We start from the raw sequence: 27,157 nt of genomic DNA, 5'->3' as shown, positions 1-27,157 counted from the left end.
TTGTGTGTGTGTGAAAATACTTGCTTCTGTTGATTTTTAAATTTGCCTTTACTAGTGTAGGGCCAACTTAGGACCACCATCTGTTGAAATAAAGTAGCAGTAGCACTGAAAATAAAATGTATTCCATAATGTCATATTTTTCCCATATGCTACAGTGCACTGATTTGCTTCTGTAAGGGGAAAAATCTCTCCTGATTGACACTTCAGCTCTTTAACCAGCAGTGTACAGTTCTGTGTGTGTTTGTATCCCTCCGGGGTGTGGGCTCCTGTCCAGAGCCAGGGGCAATTTTGCATAAGGGTGGGTAAGTAGAGCTGTGTGGCACATTTTGCAAAGTGCAGTTTGGAGGGGAGAATTTTGATGAAAAATATCTCAGTGTTTCCGCGGTAAAAACCCTGCTATTCAGGAAGTCGATGTCTTATACTCTCCTGGGATGTATGCCCCATTTTGAATCCTGGAGGTTGTTTTTACCTTATCTAAAAGGCCCTAAGTAATCTGGTTTCATAAATCAAATTGAAGCAAGTAATGAACTGTGTGTTGCAGTTTGAATGAATCAGCCCTGGAGAACCACCACCACCTGGAAAATGATGCTTTTTCAGACAAGTCAGAGAGAGACAATGTAGAAGAGTCGGAGAATGAAACCCATGAGAACAGTCGGAAGACAAATGAAAGCGAGAGCGATCAGTCAGAAGTCCATGGAGAGGTCTCTCCAGGAAGGAAAGGGACAACTTACATTGAACAGATCTATGAGGAATTTGGGGAGGTAACAGAAAAAAAAAATTTAATCGCTGCCTGTTTCTGTTAAAATGTCTCTGTTCATAGTATTTGTCATGCAGCCTTGTAGACGCACGGCAGTTAAGAACTAGCTTTGTGAGTTTTGGTGTTTTACAGATAAAGCAATGCACAGCTTTCTGCTAAATTACGTTGAATTATCATGTGCTCTAATAATTATGCATTATGAACAGCAGCTCCGCTACTGTTTTCCTGCATCAGCAACTGCTTTAACCAGTTATTGCATTAAAGAGCTACAGAGCATTGGCACAGTGCTTTGTGGAGCCAGTGCGGGGGAATTACTATTCTGGGCTTGTGTCCTGACCGATTAGGGTGCTCAGTCCTTCTGTGATGCAAAATATGATACTTTCCTTTTTTCATTATGCATGGAACATCCTTTTTCTGTGACCTAATGGAGCATTTGAGCCACTTGATTCCGAAATGACAGTTTCCTGTAGGAAAGCCATTTCTCATGTCATTTAACAGCAGGAGGATGCGTTTCTGTTCCGTATATATAAGAGCCTTTGTTAGCTGGATGTCACTGTGACACCACTGAGGAAGGCAGTGCTGGAGAGCTGGGGGAACCAAGTGTGTTGAGTGAGACTCAGTCTGGGCAGGCAGCGGAGGAGCTCTGCTCCCACGCTGGGAGGGCTCTGAGCACTCCCTTGCCTGTTGCTTCGAACAAGGAAGCTGAAGTCTTGTTGGTGCTTCAAAGAAAACCACTTTGCTAGAAAGCTGTTCCTGAGAATCACAGAACCATTTAGGCTGGAAAAGAGTTTTAAGTTCGAGTCCAGCCGAAAACCCAGCACTGCCAAGTCCACCACTAAACCGTGTCCCTAAGCACCAGGTTTACACCACACGGCTTTTAAATACCTCCAGGGACAGTGATGCAGCCAGGGCTCTGGGCAGCCTGTTCCAGCGCTTGACCACCCTTTCAGTGAAGAAGTTTTTCCTGATATCCAGTCTAAACCTCCCCTGACACAACTTGAGGCTGCTTCCTCTCATCCTATCACTTGTTGCTTGGGAGAAGAGACAGACTCCACTTGCCTACAACCCCCTTTCAGGCAGCTGTAGAGGGCAATAAGGTCCCCCCTGAGCCCCCTCCTCTCCAGGCTGAACACCCCCAGTGCCCTCAGCCACTTCTCGTAGGACTTGTGCTCCAGCCCCTTCACCAGCCTCTTATGCTCCTCTTTCCATGTTTTCCTGAAAGTGTACTACTAATATTGAGAAAACAAGTATAGTTAAACGTAATTTTTGTAATTATAATAAATTTTATAATTGTACTAATTACACTCCGTGTTTCACTGAGTGATAACTTAAAACACTGAGAGTGGTTAGGTGTCCCACACACAGATTGTATTACTCCTGCTTATTTCTCCACAGACTGCTTATAGCAGGACAGCCTACATGAGAGGCCACAAAAGAATGTCTCTGCCGTATCACCTTGCAGAGGTACAGGAGTTCAGTTTTGCCTCCTCCTTTCCACAACTCAGCCACCCCCAAGCGCAGCAGTTTGTGGTCTGGAGCCACCAGTCCAGGTAGCATATGTCTGCTGCCATTTCAGATGTCAGGTGTGAGGTGCAAGCCCCTGCTGTAGAAATGGTTCGTGCAAAGAGAACTGTTGCCTACAGAGATAAAAAGGTACCAGCTCCTTTTTTTGAGTATCTCTTCCCTCACATCCCACCCCAGACACACAGCAAATGGTAACTGGGTCCCAACAGGGGATTCTGAATGTAGCTAAGCAACAGCAAAATGAATTTCTATCAGCTGCTTATTCTGAAATTACCTTTTGCCACATGACAAATTTGTCTTAAAGTGTTGGTACGGCAGGCTGATACTTCGGTGTCTGAATGAACAGGCAGCACTGATGTCTGTATGTGGGTGGGTGAGAGTGAGAGATTTCTGCAGTTTTACGTAAAATAAAAAAAAAATGCAGTACAAACCAAACGGAAAGGACTAAATTTCTGCTGTAGAGTGACACTTCGTGTAGGGTAAAATAAGGCTAATGGTAGTGTGGCTGATCAGGCAGAGGTAACATCCAGTGGGCTTTCTAAAGAATTGCAATTTAGCCTTGACACCATTAGGTGTTTTATTAGATTTCTGTCATTGACCCAGAGATGGGGCTGTCATCACCTGGGACACACAGGTAGGACTGTGGTTGGGTCTTATCCCATCGGTGACTGTAACGTAAGGAAAAGTAGGTTGTATCGCCGCGATTGAGAGACGGGACGCAGCTTGATGCAAGCAAAATGTAACTTTAATTAGCCTAACAACATGATTATATACACACAAGCAATTGTTACATCTTATTCTGATCGGTTCAAAAAACTTGCTTATTCTGTAACTGTGGAAACTCGCGTGAAGATCTCACGCTAGCTATTTAGCAATTCAGCAATAAAAACAACGTCTGCAGTTCTTAAACCACGTCCTTGAGCAATCTGACAAACCGACCGCCTTATTCCTTGTATAGTCTCAACTTGATGATTAGTCCCTGTTTCTATACCCTTCAGTAATTTTTCATGTCCCTTATCACCAGGGCTTGTGACCCACAAGCTCGAGCACATTCCTTTCAACTAACTGATTGTTACTTGGGGTCCTGCTTCCCAGGCCCCCTCCTGCGTTGTATGCAATGATATGGTTTGCTATCAGCAACAGGTAGAGGTGTATCGAGGTAAACACATGCAAGTAATAACATCGGCTGTCATCTTAAACTGAAACTGCTGCCTCTCAGTCTGCGTGTAGGGTTCAGATTTGGCATGACAAAGGTCACAGATGCAAACTGTCACTGTTAAATTTTCAGTTTGGCTTGGAAAGCTCGTTTGAAAGCTCTGCACCGGTATGCATTTGAAAGGTCTGTGCATGTGCATCTGATGTTCCAGCTTTGCCTTGTTTGCAGTAGGAATGTGAAGGCAGAGATAGGTGTCAGAATGACTTTGAGATTGTAAAAGTTGGTCTAGAATATAAAAAAGATACCTCCTCAGTAGATAGGTTAATAACAAAAAACCAAACATTTTTCCCAAGCTTTTAGTTTTAGCAGGTTATAAAAAGCATTATTGAGGGTGATGTATTTTAGGGGAAAGCAAACCAGAAACAACTTGAAGTTGTTCTTGTCCTCCTGCACCACCTTCTCCCTCCCTTTTCATTCATCCCTTCTGCAAGGATTCATTCTGAGTAAGACTTTGTACACCAGTTTCAACATGGCATTAATTTGTATTGCCAATACATGTGCACTTGAGAATCTAGATTAATAATGAAAGTTCTGACAGACCCGTATGTATTGCAAGCCCTAGCTGACGCTGTGGTATTATATTCTTTAATGGTTTCCATTTCTTCTTGGAGATTCAAGCTGTGTATTGCATCAGACTGTCACAAGAAGAATGGCATGATAACGGAAAAGCAATGAAATGAAAAGAGCTTTGTTGTTCCTCAGTCTGAAATTCCCCTCAGCCTGCAAGCTAGACTTAGTGTGTTTCTGCATGACTAGTGGAAGGGCTGATTGGGAGCCAAAAAGGTTATGCTGGGAATGCTCGGGTGGTGAAACTGAAAGCACAACATAATCCCTGGCTTTTTTACCGTTACCTGCACTTCTGCTGCAAAGGGCACCGAGCAGGGTTGGGGGGTGCTGTGGGTATCGGTGCATGTCGGCTGGCAGTGGGGCCTTTACCGTACTTGCACTACCAGTTTGTCTTATTTTGGACTTGGAGGACTGCTTCCATTTTTTGTTTACTCATTTATCTCCTAATTTTTTCTACACATATCGTAATGTAATAATGTAGTAAAGGCTGTAAATCTTACAGTCTCTCATTTGCTGAGAATGGGACTGAGAGGAGCTTCTTGTATACATCCCACCAGGCTGCAGTGATGCTGTAACAGCCATGAGCGTGTCCACACCTCCTGAGAGACTGCGGTGCAGGGTCCTCTTGGTTCATGTTGGTCCCGGTTGGCCCATCGCAGTCCTGAGGTGTGTGGAGGCAATGGCTGAGGGAAGGCACAGCAGAGGCACGCTCCCTGCCTCATGCCAGCTCTCACGGAGGCCCGGGGCTTTCTGTACCACTCGCTTTAGTGCTCTGGGGATTCACTTCTGAGACAGCTGATGTCTCCGCAGTGGTGTAGCTGAGCGTTCACCCTTGTGCCAGGGCCAGGTGTGCCTGGGTGAGCTTGGACCCTGCAGGTAAACACACCTGCAAGAAATGGTTTTCCTGTTTCTGCTCTGAGCTTCCCTTTTCCCATTGTAGACAGGTGAATCGTCTCAAACGGAGACTGTCTCTGAGGAGAACAAAAGCCTGATGTGGATCCTGCTGAAGCAGCTGCGGCCCGGCATGGACCTGTCACGGGTGGTGCTGCCCACCTTCATCCTGGAGCCACGCTCATTCCTTAACAAACTCTCTGATTACTACTACCACGCTGACCTGCTTTCCCAGTAAGCAGCGTGCAGAGTGTGCCCAGCATGGGCGCTTCCCTTACATTTCTGAAAATGTATGACTTGAAAATGTTAGCTTGGTGCTGGCTGGGATGTGTTTGTGTGCTTGAAAGGCTCCCAAATAATACCCAGGCTGCTGGATTCAATGTAAATTAAGCCAGGTGCCAGCTGCAGTGACCTTTTAAAGATGGACTGCTGCCAGTGAGGAGCGAGGAAAACAGTTAAACTCCAGACAGAACTACCTTGGCACATGCACATGTTTGCCAGCATTGGCTGGAACTGATGGGGGTTCAGCTCATGCCTTTGAGCATCTCGCAACAGAGCTGTGCCACCTTCTGGCATAGCTGTGTACAGAGGGGAGTAGGACAGAGAGCAGACAGAATTGTCAGGCACTTCTGCCGCCAAAGGAAATACAGTTATGTTGGTTGATAAACAAGTAAGAAACAACTTTTTAACGTGCATTTGATGAGCGGGACCAGCAGAACAGAAGACAGAAAATGTTATCCTTGCGAATAAGACCAGCCTTCTCAATGAGATATGCCCACTATATTTCAAAACCAGTGTGTGCAATATTCCAATAGCAGCACTAGTTACTCACGTTTATTCCACTGCCTCTGGGTAATTTCAGAATCATGGCATTTTCAAGCCTTGTTTGTCATATTTGTAACGTCTGAAGTTAAGGAAATGTTTCTCCTCAGTGCTGAGGTCTAAGAACACTTCAAGAGGTTTGGGGGGGTTTGTTAAACCTCTCTGTGGTATGGATGATCCTTCTAAATGGATTTTGCAAGAACTTATCCAGGTTGTTTTCCAAATACAACTGAATGGTTGGAAATACCAGGAACCAGGAAGTATGTGTTTACTTCCCGCTTCGTCTATGGATGGGGAGGGGTTGGACGAGATGACCTTGAGAAGTCCCTTCCAACCTAAATAACTGTATGAAATCTCAAAGTACTGAAAGAGGCCATGTAGCACATCAGCTTAAAGATCTTTAAGAGAGAAACAAAGAAAAAGAGAAATAGAATTGTCTTTTATTGTGATGGCATTAGTATTACTGGTTTTATGACTCACACTGTACTGTTAGCTGTAACTAAATGCTAGCGTAAGTGGCAGTCCCACGTTAATATACTTGAATATCCAATCAAACTTGATACACTCCAGAAATTTTGTTAGGCTTTTTGCAGGAGTGCACAGTATGGGGTGCCACTTCCAAGAGTTTATGTGTGTGTTGTATGATGTACATTACAAAAAAAAATTATTTCTGCTGGCAGACACCTTTTTCACTGGTAGAAGCACAGAATTTACTTCCCTTTAGTAGTGGGGAAATACTATTTAAATTAGTGTTATTATACTGGTATGAAATGAATGTGAAGTGTGAACAGTATGAAGAGCATTTTATGTTCTGTCCTGCAGGGCCGTCCTTGAAGATGATCCATACAGTCGAATGAAGCAAGTTTTGCGGTGGTATCTGTCCGGCTTCTATAAGAAGCCAAAGGTAAAAGAATGCGTGAAGTTGGGGTCGTTGCGGTGTCACATTAACAAGGGGCGTTTCCTCGAACCCTTTACAGTGGGTCAGCCTGTCAGTTTCCCAAGAAAGACGAGACCCTCGTGTGTGACCAGCCCGTCTCCTACCTGCGTTTTGACAGCCCCCTGTGTCGGGGAGGTGATTCAACCAACCTATCCGGGGACCCCCGCTAACAGCGTCGCTGAGTCACATCCCTTATAACAGCTGCTCAGGTCTCTGGAGACTTACTCAAAATGAACTTCAGCTGAAGATTTTTATTATACAAAGTACAAGTTTGTGACAGAGTAAGGTTCAAAGATTGCGGGTGATAATACACCGACAGCAAAACAAGCTTGAAGCAATACATTTAATAACAGCTAGCATGAGTTAGTCACAGAATAAAGTCCTTGCCCAGTAGGCATCCCTTTAGGAAAGAAGATGGGTTTAGCCCATCGGCTGATCCCAGAAGTTATCATGGAGTCTTCCCTGACTTCTCCCCTCATTTGTACACTTTTTGTACTTCATAGTACATTGCATATTCATTTATCATACACAGGACAGGTTAAAAGTTTCTCGCTTCCAATGTTAATTAGCATGCGCCTCAGACAGCACTGCTGAAGTTCTTCACTAACTCCGCGTGCTCTCCAAGCAGGGGTTTGCCCTCTTTTGAGGGGGCTATTTGAGTCAGAGGTCACAATCTCCCACTACCACAATTACCTTTGTCCTACTTTCAGCTACGTTTCTGTGGATGTATGGGGCTCGTGACACCTTACCAACTTGTCAGCTGGAGCTTACAGCTTTAGGGGGTGGGTCAGCTTGACCTACCTTTGTGACACTAAATCAGTGTGGCATTTTTGGAGTTTAGACAACAGTTCCTCGCCCGCCCCCCCCCCCCCCCCCCCCTTTAGATTTCAGTTCAGGACCAGTCCATTTTCTTTACATTTAGGTGGAGCTTGAGCGGCTCTAGTCATACATATTTTTGTTACTGATTGGTATCATGTACCCAGCGAGATGTAGTAGTACCTTGGAGGCAGGTAACGCTGGGATGGAGGTGTGTGTTAGTATTAACAATGAGATTATTTCATCTGAGGAAAGTAATTTTGCTCAACGACCAGCTCGGCAGCAGACATTAACTCATATATTCTTTATGTGATAACTGCTATGCAGTTTATGAGACCATCAGGTCCCCCTTCCTGCAGGGAGCACAACAGAGCCTGGCCATGGGGTCTCCACTCCGCTCCCCCCTCTGTTACTCCTGTCAGCAGGTGCTGAGATTGCAGGGTTTGTTGCTTAGGGAGCCACGGTCAAGTAGATTCCATGCACACCAACCAGCCTGAAAGCAATATTCGTTTTACCCTAAAGAGCTTTCTGTAGTACTACGCTTCTGTTAGGTCCCAGTTTTCTCTAATTCCTTCCCCAAAGTAATTTTCCCACAAACGGGCATTGAAACCTGCTATGGTTTTGTATTTCTTTATTGCCTGTCCTTTGAAACTTTACCTCTTCTATTGTTCAGAAGACTTTGACCATTACTTTTAAAACTGAAGTTGCGTTTGGTTTCAGAGTAGATACTGAGTGCAAAATAAGTGTTGATCAACCTCAGAGCCTTTGCACTGGGCAGTTAGAAGGCAAAACTAGTCATCAGCAAGTAACATGTCGTCAGCAAGTAACATGTCATCAGCAAGCAGCATGTTCTCAGAGACAGGATTTGTCCCTTTGCTGAAGGCGGATCTCCTTTCTCTTTTCAGGCATGTTAGTACCAAAGTGCCATGTTTCTACATCAGGACGCACCTGCTGCATATAGCAGCAGAAATAATAAAGTCTGATCATCTTGTAAAGCTTTGATCAGACAGTATCAAAGATCAAGTTGTTGAGAATAGCAGATGAATCCATGGCTCAGATTAAAAGGTTAGATTAGGAGGGTATAGTAACTAGTTCTTCATTTTTTATTCTTGTGATTGACTTAGTTTAAAACATCAGGGAGGAAATTGTGGTGTTGTTTTGTGGCCATCTCTGTAGAGTTGGATCACAAGTCTTCGTTTGTAGCAGGTTTTGATTACTTTGTTTTTCAGGGAATAAAAAAGCCATACAACCCTATTCTGGGAGAGACATTTCGCTGCTGTTGGTTTCATCCTCAGACAAACAGCCACACATTTTACATAGCAGAACAGGTAAGTTGCTTTATTTGGATGCTGAGGTGTTGCAAACAGCAGCCTGCTTGCACCTCTGTGCATAGTAACATGCTCCTTGTCTCACCTAAGAGAGGAACTTGGGAGTTTTGTGTAAACATCCAGAGTGGGACATGGGGTCAACTAGCTGCTGATGGGTTTTTTTCTTAGATTTACAGAGGTTATGTGAGCTTGGTGGGCATTCAAGATTATAAAAGCAGGTCTCCCGTATTTTCTTATTGTTAATAGAATGTGGTTTGTGTTGCCTCTGTCAAAAGGGGCATAAAACACATGACCAAATCCTACCTTACTTTATTTCTAAACTTTCTATAATGATTTTAATAGGAATAAATTCAGGGCTGGTCTCTGTGTCTTTGGGGATAAATGAAGGGCAGAACTCACAAGTAAACTGGCCTGAAAAAATTTAGTTTGAGATTTACAGTGTTAATAAAGGGATCTGAGGACCACGTGGACTTTGGTACAGGGGCTCCCCCTTTCACATACTTTTTTCCCCTATGTAATCAGAGAATTTTTGTCTTGTTTTATTTTATTTTGGCCACTACATCCATTCTGTGGAGGTTATTCAGATGCTGCCAAAAAGTTCTGCACTGACTTTTATTGTGTTGAAAATCTGACACTGTACTTGTTGGCCTAAAGTGATTTCAAACGCACAAGGACAAGAAAATACGGGGTAGGGGAGAAAGTTTACATATAGAATGGTCTTGCATATAATGTTCCCGTCTTTAACACTGAGGTTAATGGTACAGATGGGGCTTAGAGGACTCAGCTCAGTCCTGTGGCCTCTTTCCCTAGAGCGTGTGTAGCGCTGTGTGAGGCTGTGTATGTACCCCCTGCTCGGCTCAGCCTGTAAGACTGCTGTAAATGACCTCTGCCTGTTTTTCTTCTAGGTCTCCCATCATCCGCCAGTGTCGGCTTTTCATGTCAGCAACAGGAAGGACGGGTTCTGCATTACTGGCAGCATTCTAGCTAGGTCTAAGTTTTATGGTAAGGCATTAAGCCTAGACATCTTTCAGGTAACATCGTGGCATTGGTTTTGGTTGGTTTTTCAATCGCTCCTGAATATGTCAAGGGTTAGGAACAAAGAAATGCTTAAGAGATCTATCACCAGGGCACCCTAATTCCTTGTCTTGGCTCTGCTGGGTTTTCCCCATTTCCACCATTTCACTGATGTTACAAAAAACCAAACAACAAACCCAAACCAACCAACCAACCAAATAAAAAAACCCAGCAAATCCAGCCAACTAAACAGAAAAAGGGAGAGCTTTAAAAACCTGGTTTTCAGAAAGCAAAGGTTCATGAGAACGTATGGGCAATTGGTTGTCTTTTTGCATGTGCTCACAGATGAGTCACTTCATAGCTGTCTGGTCATCCAACTGACTTTTGCAAAAGTCTTTGTATAAGTGTAACCATTTATCTGGCTCCCAGATTTCTGAGAGTTGAACCAGAGAGCTTCAGAATGTCCTCGTATCTTTTCAACTCAGTGGAGGCCACCCAACTGTAAGCTCTGAAACCATGTTGCTATTTGAAATATTTCTTTGTTTAGAATAACACCTCTCAAGCGCTATCCTGTATTTTTTTATTACAGTAATGTATTACTGTACATGTAAATGTATTTGCTGAAACACTTGGGAATTGTCATTACTGTCCTGGCAATTTTATTCATTGTTTGGGATCATACACGAATAGAAAAGTTGTGAGAACAGAAGGACCTGAAAAACTTCCAAGCACTGGAACTGCTTTCTGCCTCCCACTAACGACTTACTTAGTATACTACCCTTTCTGCAACAGGGGCTGAATGCCAGAGCGAATACGAGCTGTACAGCAGAGAGTTTATTAGAACTGCCTGCCTCCAACAGTAAATGATTTGCAGGGTCCTGAATTGTTAGCATTTTGTATCTCTTCTTTCATTAGTGACCTACATTTAAATGGAAATGTTTTTCTAAGGTAGGATGAGTGACCACGTAAAACATGCTTTTTTTAATATTTGTTCTTTTGTATTTGTTCTTTTAAATTCCAGGTAACTCACTTTCTGCACTGTTGGATGGGAAAGCAAAGCTGATGTTTCTAAACAGGGGGGAAGATTATATAATTACCATGCCATACGCCCACTGTAAAGGTAAGTGATGGCTGTTCAAATAGGAAGCAAACAGAAAGAATAATATAATGATATCTTACTGACTAGTTTTGCACTGGCTCTCTTCTTCCCACTGGAATACCTGGTGCTGCAGGGACTGGTAATTCCAGGGAGCCGTTGCTCCACATGAGTCATAGTGGTCAGGAGAGAACTGATAATCCTCACTGAAGTCTTTCTGATTTGTCTGTGCAGAGCTGAGGACAGAATTAGTAGGCCCATCTAAGTTGGTTTTAACACAACGTAGAAACGAAAAAGTACTATGTGTATACACTGCAGATAAAGTGAAGTTGGAAAGAGTAAGAGTACATTTCTGAGCTTCTGAAGATAAAAAGCTTTTCTAAAGTTAACATGGAAATTGTTTAATATATTTTTGGGGGGTTTGAGAATAATGGAAATTCCTGACTTCTGACTTTTTTGTTACTCTAATCGTGATACTCATCAGTGTATGAGCTGCCTCAGTGAGGCTGATGCCTGTTACCCTGTAGCTTTGCTCTGTTGAGCTGAATATGAACTGAGGCCAGGAGATGGCTGCTGATTCGTGGCTGAAACTTTGCATTTCTCCTTAGAAAGCAAAGTGTTGGTGGCGTTTCAAGCACAGTGATAAAATCACTCCTGCAGCAGTTTGATCCAATTTGGGGTTTTGAATATTTTTTTGTTTTGACATGTTGACCTCTAAGCTAATATTTATGGAGGGTCTAGCTACCTGAAAACTGTAACTTCTGTAAATCATACCCTCCGTGAACTATTCCTGTGCTTAGGTCTTTTTTTTTTTTTTTTTTGGTCAGTTTTTCTTTTTCTGCAAATGACCTTTTTAGAAAAAGATAAGCGTGTGTATAAAGGAGTCCCCTGCATGACTGCTAGTCTCTCAGATTCTGCTGAATCCTCTTACAGCTTCTCTCTGCCTCATGCACCCTGTGAGAAGTGACTGGGTCTGTTTAAGCACTAGTATAAATGAGGTTGCTGGGCACGACTTTCCTTATTTTTCCTTTCCGGCTTTCAGCTTGCCACAGATGTACTGTCAGCACCTGTGAGTCAAGCTGTTTCCTAGTTGGTGTAATAAATATGGCATATAGACTAGGGAGGATTCTTCATGCTTATATTAAAGAGCCATTTCCTAGAAACTTTGGTTTCTGTGTTTTCAAAACTGTAAGCCAAGCAGCAAATTTCACAGCATGTCAGTGAGAACCAGCTTGAGTTGAGAAAGCAGATTGCTTCCACTGGGACCTCTCTTAAATCTCTTACCCCCCCCCCCCCCCCCCCCCCCCTTTTCAGGACTTTTATATGGTACCATGACAATGGAGCTTGGAGGGAAAGTTACCATCAACTGTGAGAAAACTAACCACAGGGCAGAACTGGAATTCAAACTAAAGGTGAGAGACATTGTGGCCCCCGTTTTGAATGCGTCTCAGGCTTGCCCCTCCACTCCAGGCAAGTTTGACCATACATACCAGATCATTTGCGTACCAGCAATGTATGCATGCACCAGGGGGTGGCCTGCCTGGGGAGGAGGCATCATCCTGCCGCCAGTTCTGCCTGGTGCAACTTGATTTGAACCCAGGGAGCCTGAGCTTTACACAGGACTTGTTCACAGCCAGCTAGCTGGCTGCTGGCCAAACTGTTCTGAATGTTTGGCAATGCCAGTGCGGCTTCTGTTTAGAAAGGTACAATTAGGGGTTTTTTTTTGCAAAATACAGCAGGGTGTACAAACTACTGTGAGGCAAGTTAGGACGTGGATCTGCAGTGTAGCTCTCCAGCAGCCATCACATGTGTACTCTTACCTTTGCAGGTATTACAATGAACTACACGTACCTTGTGTTTCTCAACTGTGCCTGGATGGCCCGGTGAGAGCCCATTTCTAGGCAGACAGTTTTGAGTAGCTGTCACCCTGATGCGCTACACTGTCATTGCCTTGTACTGACTTTTTCATGTAGCTGTTCCCCCCCCTAGAAAGCCTGGTGTTGCAAATTTATGGTATGCAGATAAAATGGAGACGTCTTGGAGCATTCCTGTAGTTACGTGTTAAAATTTGGGAGGGAAAGTGATGACCTGTAACTGTTGTTGGACAGTTAGCTTGCTTCTGAAGGAGCATCCCTTTCTCTTCTGTTCCAACAAACAATTTCTTGCCTGGCCATAAAATGAAAGAGGCAGAACTGAGAGTCTGCGGGACTTTATTGCTGCAGCCTTAGCCAACGTAAATGCGAGAGAGTACTGGAGTTAGGGGAGTCTTTTGCAGACTGCATTTTTCTGGGGGAAATCATAATTTTCTGTCTACTTGCTCTCACAAAGTGAACTGTTGCCCTGTGCACTTCCTTAACATTTGTATATACTTGTCTTTCAAGCCTGTTCTTCCCATAGGCCTGACATACTGTGTTGAGGCCAACTCCCCAACTTCGATCAGTGTCATCTCAAACCTACAAACACTTCAGAGCCTCAAATGCAGCCCATTCTTTTCTGGCTTGAAAACAATATGCTTAGTCCAAACATGACTCAGAAAGGTCCCCATGGCTTAATTATGTGCTCTGCTTTGAATATTTCTTAGCCGCCATTTTTGTAGAATTGTGAGAAGTTAAAGGTAAACCGCATAATTTTGTTATTAATTTGGATATGTACCGATTCTCTGCTGTATTGCATACATTGATTCTTGAGATACTTGTGATTTCTTTTCCCGTGGGTGTTGTGGGAAATGTGGGTTTATATTATTAAAAAACAAAAACGTTCGCCTGCACAAATGTTATTGGAAAGTAGCTGCTAAAATGTCTGAAGAAATGTTGCGTAGTACAACTGGAAGAGCTGGCCACTCTGTCACTGCTGTTTCCTGTGTTCGGCAGACAGGAGGTGAGGGGAATTTTCCATTGTTCTGAAAATCTTTTTCTTGACTCTGGAAATACCCTTTTTCTTTTTTTGTTTTCTGTTTTGTATGATGCCGATGAGAGTTTCTTCACACTGGATGCTTCACGCAGATGCAGCCATCAGCAGTGCCACACTGCTGTTGCTGTCCTGTAAGCAGGAACTGTCACCAACTGCATTAGTGCTGCTCCTTTTTCTTTGGACAAGGCTGCAAGTTTAAGGGCGCAAACTGTGATGTGATTCTGGACAACGGGAAGGACTTGCCCACATACACTTGTCCCAACGTCTAGCTGACAGTGAATGTATTTGCAATGAAGGCGAGGCCTTGTGCTGCTGAATGCACCTGAAGGCTTACCTCCCTTCCTGCAGCTCCTACAGTGATTTTGGTATTGCAAACAAAAGGAGCAGGGCACAATGCTAGACAGTCAAAATCCATGTTAGAATTCATTCTGGTTTTCCCCAGAAATAGTGGAAATCAAGCAAGTTGCACCTTCCTTCCCTCCTGCTTCATCACTGCGTTTGGCTCCCTTCCAGTTCTCACTAGACTGATCATGTTTTCTATTTCTGTTCTCCCCTGACAGCCCTTCTTCGGTGGCAGCACAAGCATTAATCAAATCTCTGGGAAGATTAAATCGGGAGAAGAAGTGTTAGCAAGTCTCAGTGGACACTGGGTAACATACGATAACCGAAGTCGCTGACAGTTTTAAGTGTGCGCGGCAGCAGGGTGCGTGGGAGGACTGGCAGCCCTTGGCAGCTCCCTGCCTTGGAGCTGGCCACCGAGGGCCCGTGTCCTGGCTCCTCGATGCTTCGTGCGGTCCCCAGGCAGTGCAGGCAGCATGCAGGCAGCAGAGCTTTCTGGCAGCACCTCTCAAGGTCATTGGTCATTTACTCCTCTGACTTCCCTGCAGTGTGAGTAACACTTGCACTCCCAGAGCCTGGGACAAAGCTGGGAACAGTGAGGAGTGCTTCCTCAAAGCCCGTGGCTCTGTATTTAGGGTCCTAGGCTCAGGACAGGCACTGATGGCAGGAGACGCAGTGTGTCCTATGTGTGATTATGAAAATCATGAGGCTTCCTTTTGTCTGGTGTCTGAGACTTCCCCAGATACAGCAGTATCAGGAAAGAACTTCATAGGTTTTTGAATCCATTATTTTCACAACAAACTTTTATTTATAAAAAAATTTATAGAAGGTGGTTACTCCTCTGTTCGTGATGTGACGGACAGAGATGTGGATTCGGTGAGGGTCTGTATGTATGGGCAGCTCAGAACAGTCAGCAGAGCAGCTAGCACCTTTGCACACCTAGTATCCACAAATGGATCACTCGGAGACATCCTCAAGCCAAAATCCAGCAAGAATAAAGCGGCATGGTGAAGGATGTAGTCTAGAGCTTTGGCTGAGAACTCCTGGTAACCAAGGCAAAAGCAGCGAGGCCTGGCTTTGGGTTGGGCACTCTAGGTATTTAGCTACATTTAGTCATCTACATCTTCATATAGTTGACCTCTGCTCCCTTACCAGTCCACAGAAATTGCCACTTCTGAGACAAGACTTGTCTTATCCTAAAGGAGGTATATAAAGTAGGTCAGGTAAGATGTGCCTGGACAAAGCCCTTTCTATAGAGAGGTCCTAACCACAGTGTAGCCTTTGCTGCTGGACTCCTCTCCTCAGGTGATCTCTCTTTTTACATAAAAAGCTAATGACCATTTTGAAATGTGGAGATTTGCCCTTTCTAGGCATGTACAAGGTGATTTGCTCCCTGTGCCTGGGTAGCTTTTCTGTTCTGAGCTCCCTTTCCTGCAGAGTGAGCTTTGGCAGTCGTGAGTGGTGCTGAGCTGTGGTGTACCTCGTCTGCCGTGTGTCCTGGGACCACCACCCGTGAGAGCATGTAATTGAGTGGTGCCCCTGGGGCGCCGAGCCACATGTTTGCATGCTGCTCAGCTTCCAGCCTTCTGTGTTTGGGTTTTATCAGCCTGAAAATAATTTATTCCTCCCTTGTTCTTTATGCTGGTTGGTTGTGGTGCACAAAACTAGAATGATGTATAAAAGAAGTAAAATGGCTTGAAAGGGTGGCTCCATCAGCCGCTGTTTGCAGCTGCGTGTTGTGCACAGAGTAGCTGCTGTGCAGCAGTAGGGGAGTGGTTTGTTCCATCCTCCCTCCCTGCTGGGGGTATTGGCCTCCTGACAGAAACCCTCGCAGCTGAACTCTGCCTTAGAACCTGAAAACCCACCTGGATAAAGAAGGGGAGCAAATCCCAATGCTTCTCAGCCCCAGGATCAAAGCAGCAGCTGAGTTGCACACAATTGTGTTTGATAATGCCTGCGTGCTGCCTCCTGCCCACAGCTGGGGTACTCCTGGGGACCCAAGATCTGCCCCGGCACTGGCACCTCAGGATGGTACAGGTGGCACATGGCAGAGGACGTCTTAAGGAAAACTTTGAGGAGGGATGAGAGTCCCTCGGGGCTGAAGGAGTTTCACAGCTGAAGATGTGGGAAGTGAACTTGGCGACATGCATCAGGGACCATGGCAGGGGAAGAAATGCAGCAGCTGTGTCACAGAGAAATTGGGCAGTGATAGGCAAAGCCGATAGCCGTGACCTAAATAAGGTTTGCGTGATACTCACACCATGTCCAGGCAGCGAAATGGCACTGGTGCACATGCTGCTCGGCAGCTGTAGTTTGATTCATTCCGCTTGCAGTCAGTGTTGTGCTGTTCACTGTCCGCTCTGTAACCCCGTCTGGCTCCCTGGTAGTGCTGCGTCTCTGAGCAAGGCTGGGAAGCAGCTTCGTTAAGCAGGGAGACAGTGATATCGCCTAACCAGCCTCAGATGAGAGAAGCGCTGCTTAATATTTGGTTGCCAAGTAAATTGGCAAGGAATAAGGATGAAAGACCCCTGGCATTTTGAAATACTAAATGAAGTTCAGGAGCAATAATAGAAAAACCTGGCTAAACTGGAGGGGGCGGGGGGGGAAGTGAAAGATCTCAGCTTGAGGTCTCCTCTCTAGAGAGGATAGTATTTCAGTAGGCTCTGCGTGAGGTTTCAGCGTTCAGATTGAGGAATAAAAGAAAGACTGGAAAAGGAGCTAGGGATCTTGTTTATATGTGGTGGGTGGTACCTGGAAGGAACAGTGGGGAAAGAAGAGCATTTTAGGGCTTCTGTGGGTACCCTTGTCTGGGGACAACACTAACAAAATGGACCAGGTCCCTTTTAATTCAGCCAGTGTTTCTGGGAATGCCTTGCCTCATTCATTTTTGAAACTTCCAGGAAGTGTTCATTGAGATTTAATGGGATAGAGAAGGAAAGCAGCCTGATCATCACCTGGAAGCAGCTTCCATTTATTGGGATTATTTTCTGCCTGTGTTTCTGATTGTCGTTAACCTTTTCACTTGATTTTTCTTCTCAGGATGGAGAAGTGCATATAAACGAGTTGAAAAACGGGAACACAGAAATGTTCTGGAACCCAACCTGTGAGGTACGAAGGCAGAGACTGAAGCGCCATATTGTGCTGTTTGAGGAGCAGGCGGACTTTGAGTCGGAGAGGTAGGTTGCTCCGGAACATCTCACTGCTGCTCCCCTGCAGCAGGGCTCTGATCAGAAGGGACTAATTTCTCAGCACAGTCCTGCAACAGCTGTGACCCACTTGGGTGGCGCATATTATCCAGCCTTTTACCTGTTTTTTTCCAGTCTGTTAACTCTGGAGTCTTTCCGCGAAGTACTGCTCTGAAATAACCAGAGAGCCGGGCGGGGAAATAGCGTAGGATACATTTCATCTGCTAAAATAACAACTCTCCCTGGACTCCGGAGATCATGAACAGGCTCTCTGTAACTGTCGGAACATTCTGTGGAAGGGCAAGATGTTGGTTGAGTTGTTGGCAAGGTTGGAAGAGTTGTTTCAATCGCAGGCTCTTAAACTTAGATGCAGGAGTCACGGAACCACTTAATGTTCAGGAGAATGTAATTAAAAGGTGTTTAACCCTGCCTTGCAATCTCAGTTGAGATCTCCAAGGAAGTCTGCACCAGGCTTTTTATGGTAATCTGGATTACCTAAAAACACAGTCCTGACACATGACTTAGGAAATGGAAGGGATGACTACCTGATGCGGTGAGCATCCCCAAGCCAGTTCTTGAGCAAGAACAGTTAGAGCAACGTCATGTGGCACTGGCTTTGAACCATCTCGTCCTGCCATCTCACCCGTATGGCTAGTCAGTGCCAGCTAACATCCCAAGCCAGCACAGTTTGCTGCCTGGGTCTGCGGTACGCTGGCCACTTCCCTGTGGGCACCTAATTTTGGTGTTGCATCGCATCACACTAAGAAGATTCCCCTTTTCATGGGTGAAGAAAGGGATTGCATGAAAATAAAAACACATGACCATTTAGTTTGTTCTGGACAGCAGCGGACATTATAGAAGGGCAATAAAGTCTGTATTTGTAATTTACAGTCACACAGTTGCCGTTGTCACGGAACAGAGCAGACCGCAGCACATTTCTCTATTAATCTCCTGGAGAAGATCCTTTTAAAGGAGACGAGAAATCTTGGTCTTGGGGACAAAGAATTTCCATTTCTCTGTTTGCCAGGGTGCTACCGGAGTTGGCTCCCTTTGCTACATTAGAGACTAATAACGATACATGTGTGCAGGGGAAGGAGGTAAAAGGAAAATTTTGGAGATCCCTAACAGACATTCCACCCAGCTCCTTATTATGCTGACAGTTGCATGAATAAATTACATCTAATCCAGGTTATGTTCTGTCCGAATTGCTGAGCCTTTCCTGCAGCGCTGAGAACCACCTGTTTTCACAAACGCTGGAGAGTCTCTGAAGCTCGTACTGTTATGCAGCTCACCAGGGAGGGTCTCATGGTCTGACGCATGCAGCTCTTGATGGAGCGGTTTGCCCTCGTCAAACAATTTCTGTGCGTGTCCCTCTGAGGTTCTTAGAATTAGGACTCTCTCTTTACACTGCTGCATTCCTTAGGACTGATTTTACACCACCGCAGTATTTTCTGAGGCTGTTATTTTCACTCCTCTCTCGCTCCCCCACCCCCATCTCTTTGAGTTTCAGTGGAGTTTCCTTCCATTGTTTCTGGGAGAAAAGTTTCATACACAGGAAAATGGGAGTGACCTGTATAAAAGGACAGGAAAGTGTTCTTCTGCCTTCAGTAGACTATCTAAGAGGCTGCTTTTTTGTAAGTTTTGCGTTAATGTATGGTGATAGAAATATAATTAAAATATCAGTATCCATTTTAAATTAAAGAGCTTCACAGCAAGGTCCAAATTAAATGCAGTAATGCATTCATCTTCTAAATGGTGGACTGGTGTTTTGTGAAGTTGGGAGTACTGGAACAGCCTGGATCTCCAGTGCCTAGTCTAACTGCTAAACCACACGGTAGTGTTTTGGGAGGGCTAGCTGCTGATCTCAGAAGTATTTCCCATCTGAAATAAGGATTAGAGTGCTCTAATTAGAGGAACTGTGGAGAGGCTTGGCTGTCAGAGCTTGGCTCTAGTAAAAAAAAAAAAAAGGTAATGATTTTTTCTCTCACAAAAGGCAGATCCTTTCCTCTGGGCAGAGGCTTATGAGACATTATATGACAGATCACGAATCTTTTGGCAGGTGAAAACAAGTGCAAGTGAAAACCTGTGTTGATGCTCGCAGTTTGTGAGCATGAGTACGTGTCCATGTCTTGCAGATTTGTTCAGCTTCATACAGATCTGGTTCCTATGCGGTTCCTATACAGAAGTACAATATTGCACATGCAGCTGCAAGCCATGCACATGAGTTCATTTTCCAGTGCTTCTAAACTTTAAATATAAAGCCTTTGTTTCAGGGATAGACATTAACACAAAGGCTCCTAAACATAGATGATTGAAAGGGTGAGGAAGGTAACAGCTTCTCCGTTATATATCAGTCTCCTCTGGGATTTATATTTATCAATCCCCATCCCGGCCCCGAGCAGCGCAGGGTTCCTGAGGAAAGGCGCCTTGCAGGGGTGCAGCGAGGGGGGCTGCGGGTTCAGACAGCGCACGCACACTTGGGTGGCGGGTCACGCATCTCGGCAGCTGTGCGTCTGCTTTGGCCCAAGGTGGGAAAGTGCCCACAAGCACTCCTGGACCTGCGTGGCAGGTGCAGGGCAGCATTCTGGAGTGTGCGGGTTGACCCTCTGGATTTCAGCACGGTTAAATAAGTAAACAATTTGTTGGAAAAGATGATAGTATTGAAACAACTGAGTTGAAAGCATGGAGAACACAAGGAGGTCAGACACCATTTTAATGGATATTGTAGGTGACGGGAAGGCAAAGATGATGGGAAGGGAAGATTCCCCTGTTCTTCAGTGGATCATTGTTTACAGCATTCAGGGGTGCCATTCTCATAATGTTCCTTTTATTTACAAGCCAAAACAGAGGCTGAGCAATGCTGTTGTAGTTCCTCTGGAGTATCAATAGACCAGAAAAGCGTCTGCTTTTACATTCCAGGTGGCAGAATGCATTGTTGGTTTTAAGGTGGTTTAACTTGCTTCCCTGTTTATTTCTAGGCTTTGGCAGCACGTTACCAGTGCAATAAACAAAGGTGATCAACACAAGGCAACGCAGGAAAAATTTGTGCTGGAAGAGGAGCAGAGGAATGCTGCCCAGGAGCGGAGAGAGAATGGCACAGAATGGAAACCACTGCTTTTCCAGCACGACGCCACGACTAATGAATGGCACTACAAATACGAGGAGTGAGTGGTGGGGTGGGGGGCGATGAACACACCTCACTGGTTGAGTCCCCAGGGATGCAAACAAGGATACAGGCCTCTAATTCGGGTCCTGCCATTCCCCAAACTATGCCCTGCTTTTGCTCTTTCTGAGCTCCATGTCATTATTAGCATACATATTCCTGATGCTAATTGGGAATAGCTGGAAATGAGGGCTTGCCAATGGAAAATCTGCCATGCTTTTGGTACAGATCCCTATTACTGCAGAAAATTGTGGAACCATTTAGCAGAGATTTTCTGCGCTGTGCGAGCAGAGTTGATAACTGTGCTTTCCTCCCCTGGCAAGAAGCATGAAGCCTTTGGAGACTGAACCCCCCTCGGTTATTTCTAGGAACTGTGAATATAGAGGGAAGTATCTGTTACTCCTCACACTGCACCTGTGGAAACTGGTTACCATCAGGGACGAACACCTGCACCGATGCATGTGGAATTAATGTATTGCTCTTAACACACCTGGTGTGGGATTCTTGCTTTTCTGATGTTTTTTTCCTTTGGTTTCAAAAGTTTAAGGCCCTGGGATCCTTTGAACGATATTGCCCAATTTGAGAAGAACGGCATACTTCAGACTATGGAAAGACACTTAACCACAAGGATGTCAAACCACAAAACAACATGTATAAACAATCAAATCATACGGCACAAGGTAATAAGCCTGTTTTGGGGAATATAATACTCTTTACAATTGTTTAGGTACACAGCCCTTCACATACACAAGCCACATACTGCAGCATTTTCATATAAGCACAACATAGGCTGAAATGTTTGGTTTGGGTAAATACAGCTTACGACTCTAGACCTGCAGTATTATACCATCATAAACTCCAAATAACTGTAATTCTTGGTTGATGTATCTTGTCCATTTTGGCATTTTTCTTCCACCCAGTGTTAGTGACAGTGACTCTTATGCTGAGTTTTGCACATGACTGAGGTGAACTTCACTGTTCAGTGTTTCCAAAGCAGAAAACTTCCCATAGTGAGTGTGTGAGCAAGGTTTTGGAGTGCACCACTGAGACCCTGCAACTTCAGTTTCAGTCTCTGCCATCTGCCTTTATCATTTCCTTTTAGACAAGACTCTCTCCATTCTTCCCCTTAAACAGAGATGATGCTTTCTTACTTTATTGCATTCATCGTGGGAGTAATACATGTCATTCATAAAATGCTTTGTAAATGTAGAACTGAACCAGGTGGATATAACCCATATTACGCTGAAGAACTCCTATCTTATTATGTACATAGTCTCTTCTTTTATTTATAATACCCCAAATCTGAATGTCTCTGAAACAATGGGAAAGTTGGGGTTCATAACTGCTTTTCAGACCCTCCAGTGAGAATTTCAAACCCATGTGTTTGGTTTACCCATCTGAGAGGTAGAGAGAAACTTTCCAAAGTGCATCACAAAATGAGGCATAAAAGTTCTGTGATGTTTAAATCCTTCAAGCACCTTTTGAAAAACTTTCTCCAGGAAATTTCATTCTAAATTTTTCTCTTTCATCCTTTTTCTTATGTATCTGGTTGGTGGGCACACAACTCAGCGAAAGAACTATAAGGCTCATAATAGTAAGTGTCAGGTAAATCTACAGCAAGAATACTTTGGATGGGTGTCTTAAGGATGCTGTCATACAAGGAGATGCTTCTGTATGGGACACGTGTAATATCTTTAAGCAGCTGCCAGGAATCCAGCTCCTAGGAGTTGCTGAGAAATCAAACTTTCCAATCTCACAGATACTCCCCAGCACCCTGAACTGCTTTGTTTAAAGCCAAACGTAAGAGTCTTCAGTCTGACAGTGACTGAGTCTCTTTTAATCCCTGTTTTACGCAGAGGTCTACCAAAGACTGCAGGCGCCGCAAAACCAGTGATCAGCCGTCCAACCACAGCCAGAACACAGAGAGCAGCTGTTCAACACCAGAGTCGGTGCAGGAGCTCTCGGATGATGATGGCAAGTATTTGGGTGTCACTGGGTCAGGCTTTAATGTTCTTCCCTCGGTACTTTATTCCTCAAGCCAGCCCTGGGACATCTCCTGGCCCAGTTAATAGGGAGGGCCCATAGTCCACAGACAGACACAGAGAACATTCTGCTTTCCTGTTCTCCGTACATGCTGCTCCTCTTTCTGCCTTGCACTGCCCATGCCAACGAGAGCTTCCCAACTCTTGGCACAAACATTTTGGAAAAATACACTGACATTCCAGTCAACAGATAGGAGTCGAGCTTTGTTTCTTATTCCCTTTTCTCAGCCTTTGTTGGAGGTGACCTTGAGCACTTCAGAGATGGGGGCAGGTGTGAGCACTCCGTTCCCCTCCCCTCTGCTGGGGAGCAAGCTGCAAAAATTGTTTCCTGAGAGCCAAGAAGGGGCCCCAGGCCAGTGACACAGGACTCACTGAGCTGGGTCTGCAGGGTGGAAGATTCTGTCCCCTGTCTCCTTCTCCCTCTGTTTCCTCCTGAAAGTGTTCCCCCCCCAGCCCCCCGGCTGTGACAATTTGATCACAGCCAGCCACTTTCTGGGTGCACCTGGTTTGTGTTTTATCACCGCTGCCAGATACTTTCAATACTTTCAATGCTTCGCCATAGGGTTTGAAAGCCTGTGCGCTCAGTGTGGGAAAGAAATTAATCACCTGAAGGAAATTCATTCAGCTGTCTTATCCCTACAGAGAGCCCAACAGGACATACACAGGTAACCATTTTTTCTCATCAAATCAATGATCTTAATGGGCTAAAAAAACCCTGTGGCATTTAACTCCCCCACTGCAGCCTTTGGAGCGACCTTAGCAGCCGCAGGGGTGCAGTTAGCAGCTGTTTCAATAGGTAGCCCACTAACACACCGCAGAGACAAACCCACCCTCTGTTTGAAACAGTGAGGAAATCTCTTCCTCTTAAGACTCTCTTTATGGGGCAAAAAGCATCATCTCAGCGCGCTAAGCCTCTCCTGGCACTCCCAACCCCAGAACAGCTGCAGAAGTTGGGAGGGGCTGGGCCAGGTCCTGGCTATAAATAAATCTCCTCTGGAAAAGAAGGTGTGGGGTCTCCTTTCTCATCGAGTGTGTTAGGACTTGGCTCAGTTTGCTGCAGACATGCAGGCCTGTGGTCTGAAAACTGGGATCCATGGGTGAGAAGCACTAAATTCCCACTTTTTCTTTAAACTGCTGGTTGCTGTCTGAGGGAAGCTGTGAGTATACCTGCTCACCCTACTGCTGGCAAAGGGCTTTGCTCTGCGACTCCTGTGGGGAGGGCAGGGGAGGTACTAACAGCCACACCTGCCCCAGGGAGCCCTTCTGATTCCCCTCTGCATGAGGAGCACTATCCAGCCGCCCCCCCCCCCTCCCCGAGCCTTCGGTGGGGTGGGGTGACACACGAGGCCCACCGTTTTCTGGATGCCAGAGCTGTCGGTGATAGAGCTCTGGCTTTCCTTTGCTGCTCTTGGGGTTGTCCAGGGCAAGTCCTTGTATTTGGGAAGTTTGGGGCTTGTGTTTGTGAGTGGGTGCTGGATGAAGAGATTTCTTGGGGTCTGTGCCCTTGTACCTTCTCGTGCCAGCCAGCATGCCCTGCCTGGTCCGGCAGCAGCCACAAGTACTTGCCCTCCTGATAAAAAGCGGAGAGGTAAAGTCTGCGGGGCAAGTGCTGTACCTGTGAGGGTGTCTCTGAAGTATGGGGATCTCTCCCGGTGTGGAAGCTCTGGGTATGTGCGCACATGTGACAGCGCACCTCCCTCCCACACGTACATAAACGTGCTGCTTTCTTTTCCAGAAACCTCAGTGCTCTGAACAAAAAATCCTTCCACAGGAAGGTCTCTTCTGAAAGCTTCCTTCTGGACTCTCGCTGTTGGTTTGTCCTCTGCATCTTTCTTACATGTCAACTATTCATTAATTATGTCTTCAAATAAAATCACTACGTTTGGCAGCAATAATGATTACTGGCGGCAGGAGGGGGGCCACTCGCGCAAGGAGCCCAGCGAGGCACCAAAGCACTTTAGAACCAACGCAACAGAGGTGGAAGAAAGTTGAAGAAACGAGGTTAAAAAGGGACCTAGGAACCTGCAAAACTCTGTTCCTGCAGATTATGTCATTTTTGCCTTTTACATGTACATCTTCAAGGACCTCTTAACCTGTACGGGCCTTAATGCTGAAGCCAAATGTAGCTTTAATTGTGCAATTTGTTTTCTATGTCTTGTCATTTTCTGATGCAATTAATAATTACCCAGCAGTATTGGTACCCCCAAAATGGTAAACACCCTGGCGTTCTGGAAAGGTCACACCAGCCTGGGTCATAGCTCTACGAGTGAGGGAGTGCAGTTGGAGAGCTGTAAAGAACTGATGTCCACAGTGCCTGTCCGTCTGCCTTTAATTATGGGAGGGAGCACACTTGGTCTAAAAAATCCACGCCCCTGGATATGAAGTCATGATTTGTTTTGTCAGCACACACAGAATGGGACGTCAGGATGTGTTTTTATTTTCCATTCCACGGGAACTGTAAATATGCACAATTTCCTAGAGCCGTTCCTCTTTAGGAAATAGGAAGTGTTCAGTGAAAGCTCCTCGTCTGGTTACAGAGCTGACTGGTGTCCTGGATCAGGCCCATCCAGCGTAACGTCAGACATGCCTGTTTGTAAAACCGGGTCACTTACTGTTGTTATTTGCTGTATGGCTGTTTTGTAATACCACACACTAGCATTGTAGAGAGAAAACCACTGCCCCAGGATAGGTGAGAAGGATGTGAGCGATATAGGTGTACATGTGTTCGGTCGTAGGCATGTTTATTGTCGAAGGTCAGAAAGGAGGAAGGGTTTTGCCACTGCATTGTTCAACTCTATTGATAGTCTTCCTATTTTACACCATTTTTTAAAGATTTGCAATATTTTCTGTAGACTGCGGACAATACTAAGCCTTTCTTTTCTGGCCTGAAGTAGTTCCAAGTGGTAAGTACTGCTATATATACAGCCTTAAAATACTTAGTGGTGGTGCCAGTCTGGGCTATCTTTCAATGTAAATGTTTCCAAATTTTTAAGTACATTCCTCATCATATTCCCCAGTTAGGGGAAATCTGTTTGTGCTTGATATGTTGAAATAAAACTACACACAACTTTCAGTGGCAGTCTATCTGACAATTCATTTGTTGTGTTTGAACTCGGGTTTGTTTTATAGCACTTTACAAGTAAACAACTCTTAGGCTGTGCTTTTTAGAGGAAAAGGCCTTCAGGAATCCCAAACATAGGCCATATGTTAGAACAGCAATAACATTTTGATCTTTTCTGGTTCAAATTCTCTGTGTCTTCCCTTGAAATAGAAAGAAAAGTGATTGCCTTGGTTTTCATCGTGGTACATGTAAATGTACCAACTTGTCTTGGACTTAGAAAACCTTTTTATTAAGGAGGTAACTTGGTGATAGAGAGTAAGGCAGTTCCGTGGAGAGACCCACAGGTCTCTGATGTGGACAGACGGGGTGAGAGCCAGCATCTGGAAGCTGATGGTCAAGAAATAGATCACAAATAATAAAGGGTGAGAGTGAATTCGTTATAGGCATCACTCTCCAGAAAACCGTTCTTCATCCTTGGGGAATCATCCTTAAAGAATGTCAACATTGCCGATCCACATTGGGTACTTTTTTAAAGGATGTTGCCCTAGTTATTCCTTCCTGGGGAGGTCTCACCCGTGCCACTCGCCGTGTAAAACCCTGCGAGAGGAGGTGCCCCTGGCCTCTGCCTCTCTGCCTGTGAAAAAATGTCCAGCTGCTAATGATGCCTCCCTGGCTACACAAAGTCCCGTATGCTTGCTTCTTGTGCCGTTCAAACACATCTGCTCATTTCCTGCCTAAATCTCCCTTTGAATCCTTCAGCAAGTCCGTGCACCTCTGGCCTGTCAGCACAGCCTCCCTCATCACACACGTCCCCCTTTGGGACCACGTATTTGAGTCGCTGATGGGAGCCGCTCCTCTTCTGTAGGGGTAGTTCCATCTCTAGGGTACCAATGTGTTCTGGGTTTGAGAAAAAGTTACTAAAAAAACCCTCACCCAAACAATAAAAAAGTCCCCAAACCCACCTGAACCAAGGCGAAGCAGTGCTGAACAGGGAGCCTTTGGCAGGTGTAAAAGCAAATGCTTTACATTCTTTGGGCCGTTTCCATTTTGCCAAACTGCACGTCCACAGGGATTTCACTGGGACTTGTTCCTGCAGTTAAATAAAAGAAACGCTGTTAGCACGAGAGCAGCAGTTCAATCAAAGAAACTTATTAAGCTACATAAACTAATTATACGTCAGCAGTAGAGAAGTTTCCAAGGTTTACTGCTGCTGCCGCGGGGGATTAAAAACATAATCCGAAAAGGAACAATCTGTAATTCCTCGTGCCGTTGATTTTAATCCAATTTCAGCATCTGGAGGTGAATGTTCCGACATGCCGTTGCGTGCACGTGGAGGACGAGCGGCATTCCTGAGGCCAGCCGCGACCAGGGCGTTATTTCTCTAGGCGGGACGTGGGCTGAAGAAGGGGGCAGCCCGCTCGGGGCTCGGGACACCCGGTGCGCACCCGGGCGGTGCGGGCTCGGGAGACTCTCCCTTCCCGCGGGGGGC

The 27,157-nt window shown here is 45.3% G+C and overlaps 1 protein-coding gene and 1 long non-coding RNA gene across 5 annotated transcripts in view; one reads left to right on the top strand and one right to left on the bottom strand.

Moving 5' to 3' along the window:
* OSBPL5 (oxysterol binding protein like 5) overlaps positions 1-25,680 on the top strand; it is a 182,323-nt gene extending 156,643 nt beyond the window's left edge. For all 4 annotated transcript variants that reach the window (XM_055722371.1, XM_055722373.1, XM_055722374.1 and 1 more), the window contains exons 9-22: positions 542-761; positions 5,005-5,189; positions 6,600-6,681; positions 8,760-8,858; positions 9,764-9,860; positions 10,894-10,992; positions 12,283-12,380; positions 14,439-14,528; positions 17,257-17,393; positions 20,381-20,566; positions 21,107-21,245; positions 22,422-22,539; positions 23,170-23,272; positions 24,343-25,680. In XM_055722371.1, coding sequence (XP_055578346.1) covers positions 542-761; positions 5,005-5,189; positions 6,600-6,681; positions 8,760-8,858; positions 9,764-9,860; positions 10,894-10,992; positions 12,283-12,380; positions 14,439-14,528; positions 17,257-17,393; positions 20,381-20,566; positions 21,107-21,245; positions 22,422-22,539; positions 23,170-23,272; positions 24,343-24,478 — 1,789 coding nt within the window. In that variant the 3' untranslated portion in view covers positions 24,479-25,680. The remainder of the gene's footprint in view (positions 1-541; positions 762-5,004; positions 5,190-6,599; positions 6,682-8,759; positions 8,859-9,763; positions 9,861-10,893; positions 10,993-12,282; positions 12,381-14,438; positions 14,529-17,256; positions 17,394-20,380; positions 20,567-21,106; positions 21,246-22,421; positions 22,540-23,169; positions 23,273-24,342) is intronic.
* On the bottom strand, positions 25,336-27,133 carry LOC106631178 (uncharacterized). The gene is made up of 2 exons (XR_001334696.3): positions 26,844-27,133; positions 25,336-26,758 (listed from the first exon to the last, which is right to left on the bottom strand). It is a non-coding gene; the product is annotated as an uncharacterized LOC106631178 (long non-coding RNA).
* Positions 27,134-27,157: the final 24 nt, after the last annotated feature.

This window comes from Falco cherrug, chromosome 10 (genome assembly GCF_023634085.1).
Source record: "Falco cherrug isolate bFalChe1 chromosome 10, bFalChe1.pri, whole genome shotgun sequence".
NCBI classification, from domain to species: Eukaryota; Metazoa; Chordata; class Aves; order Falconiformes; family Falconidae; genus Falco; species Falco cherrug.
The sequence above is the reverse complement of the archived record's forward strand: the minus strand, read 5'-3'. Positions and strand labels throughout refer to the sequence as shown.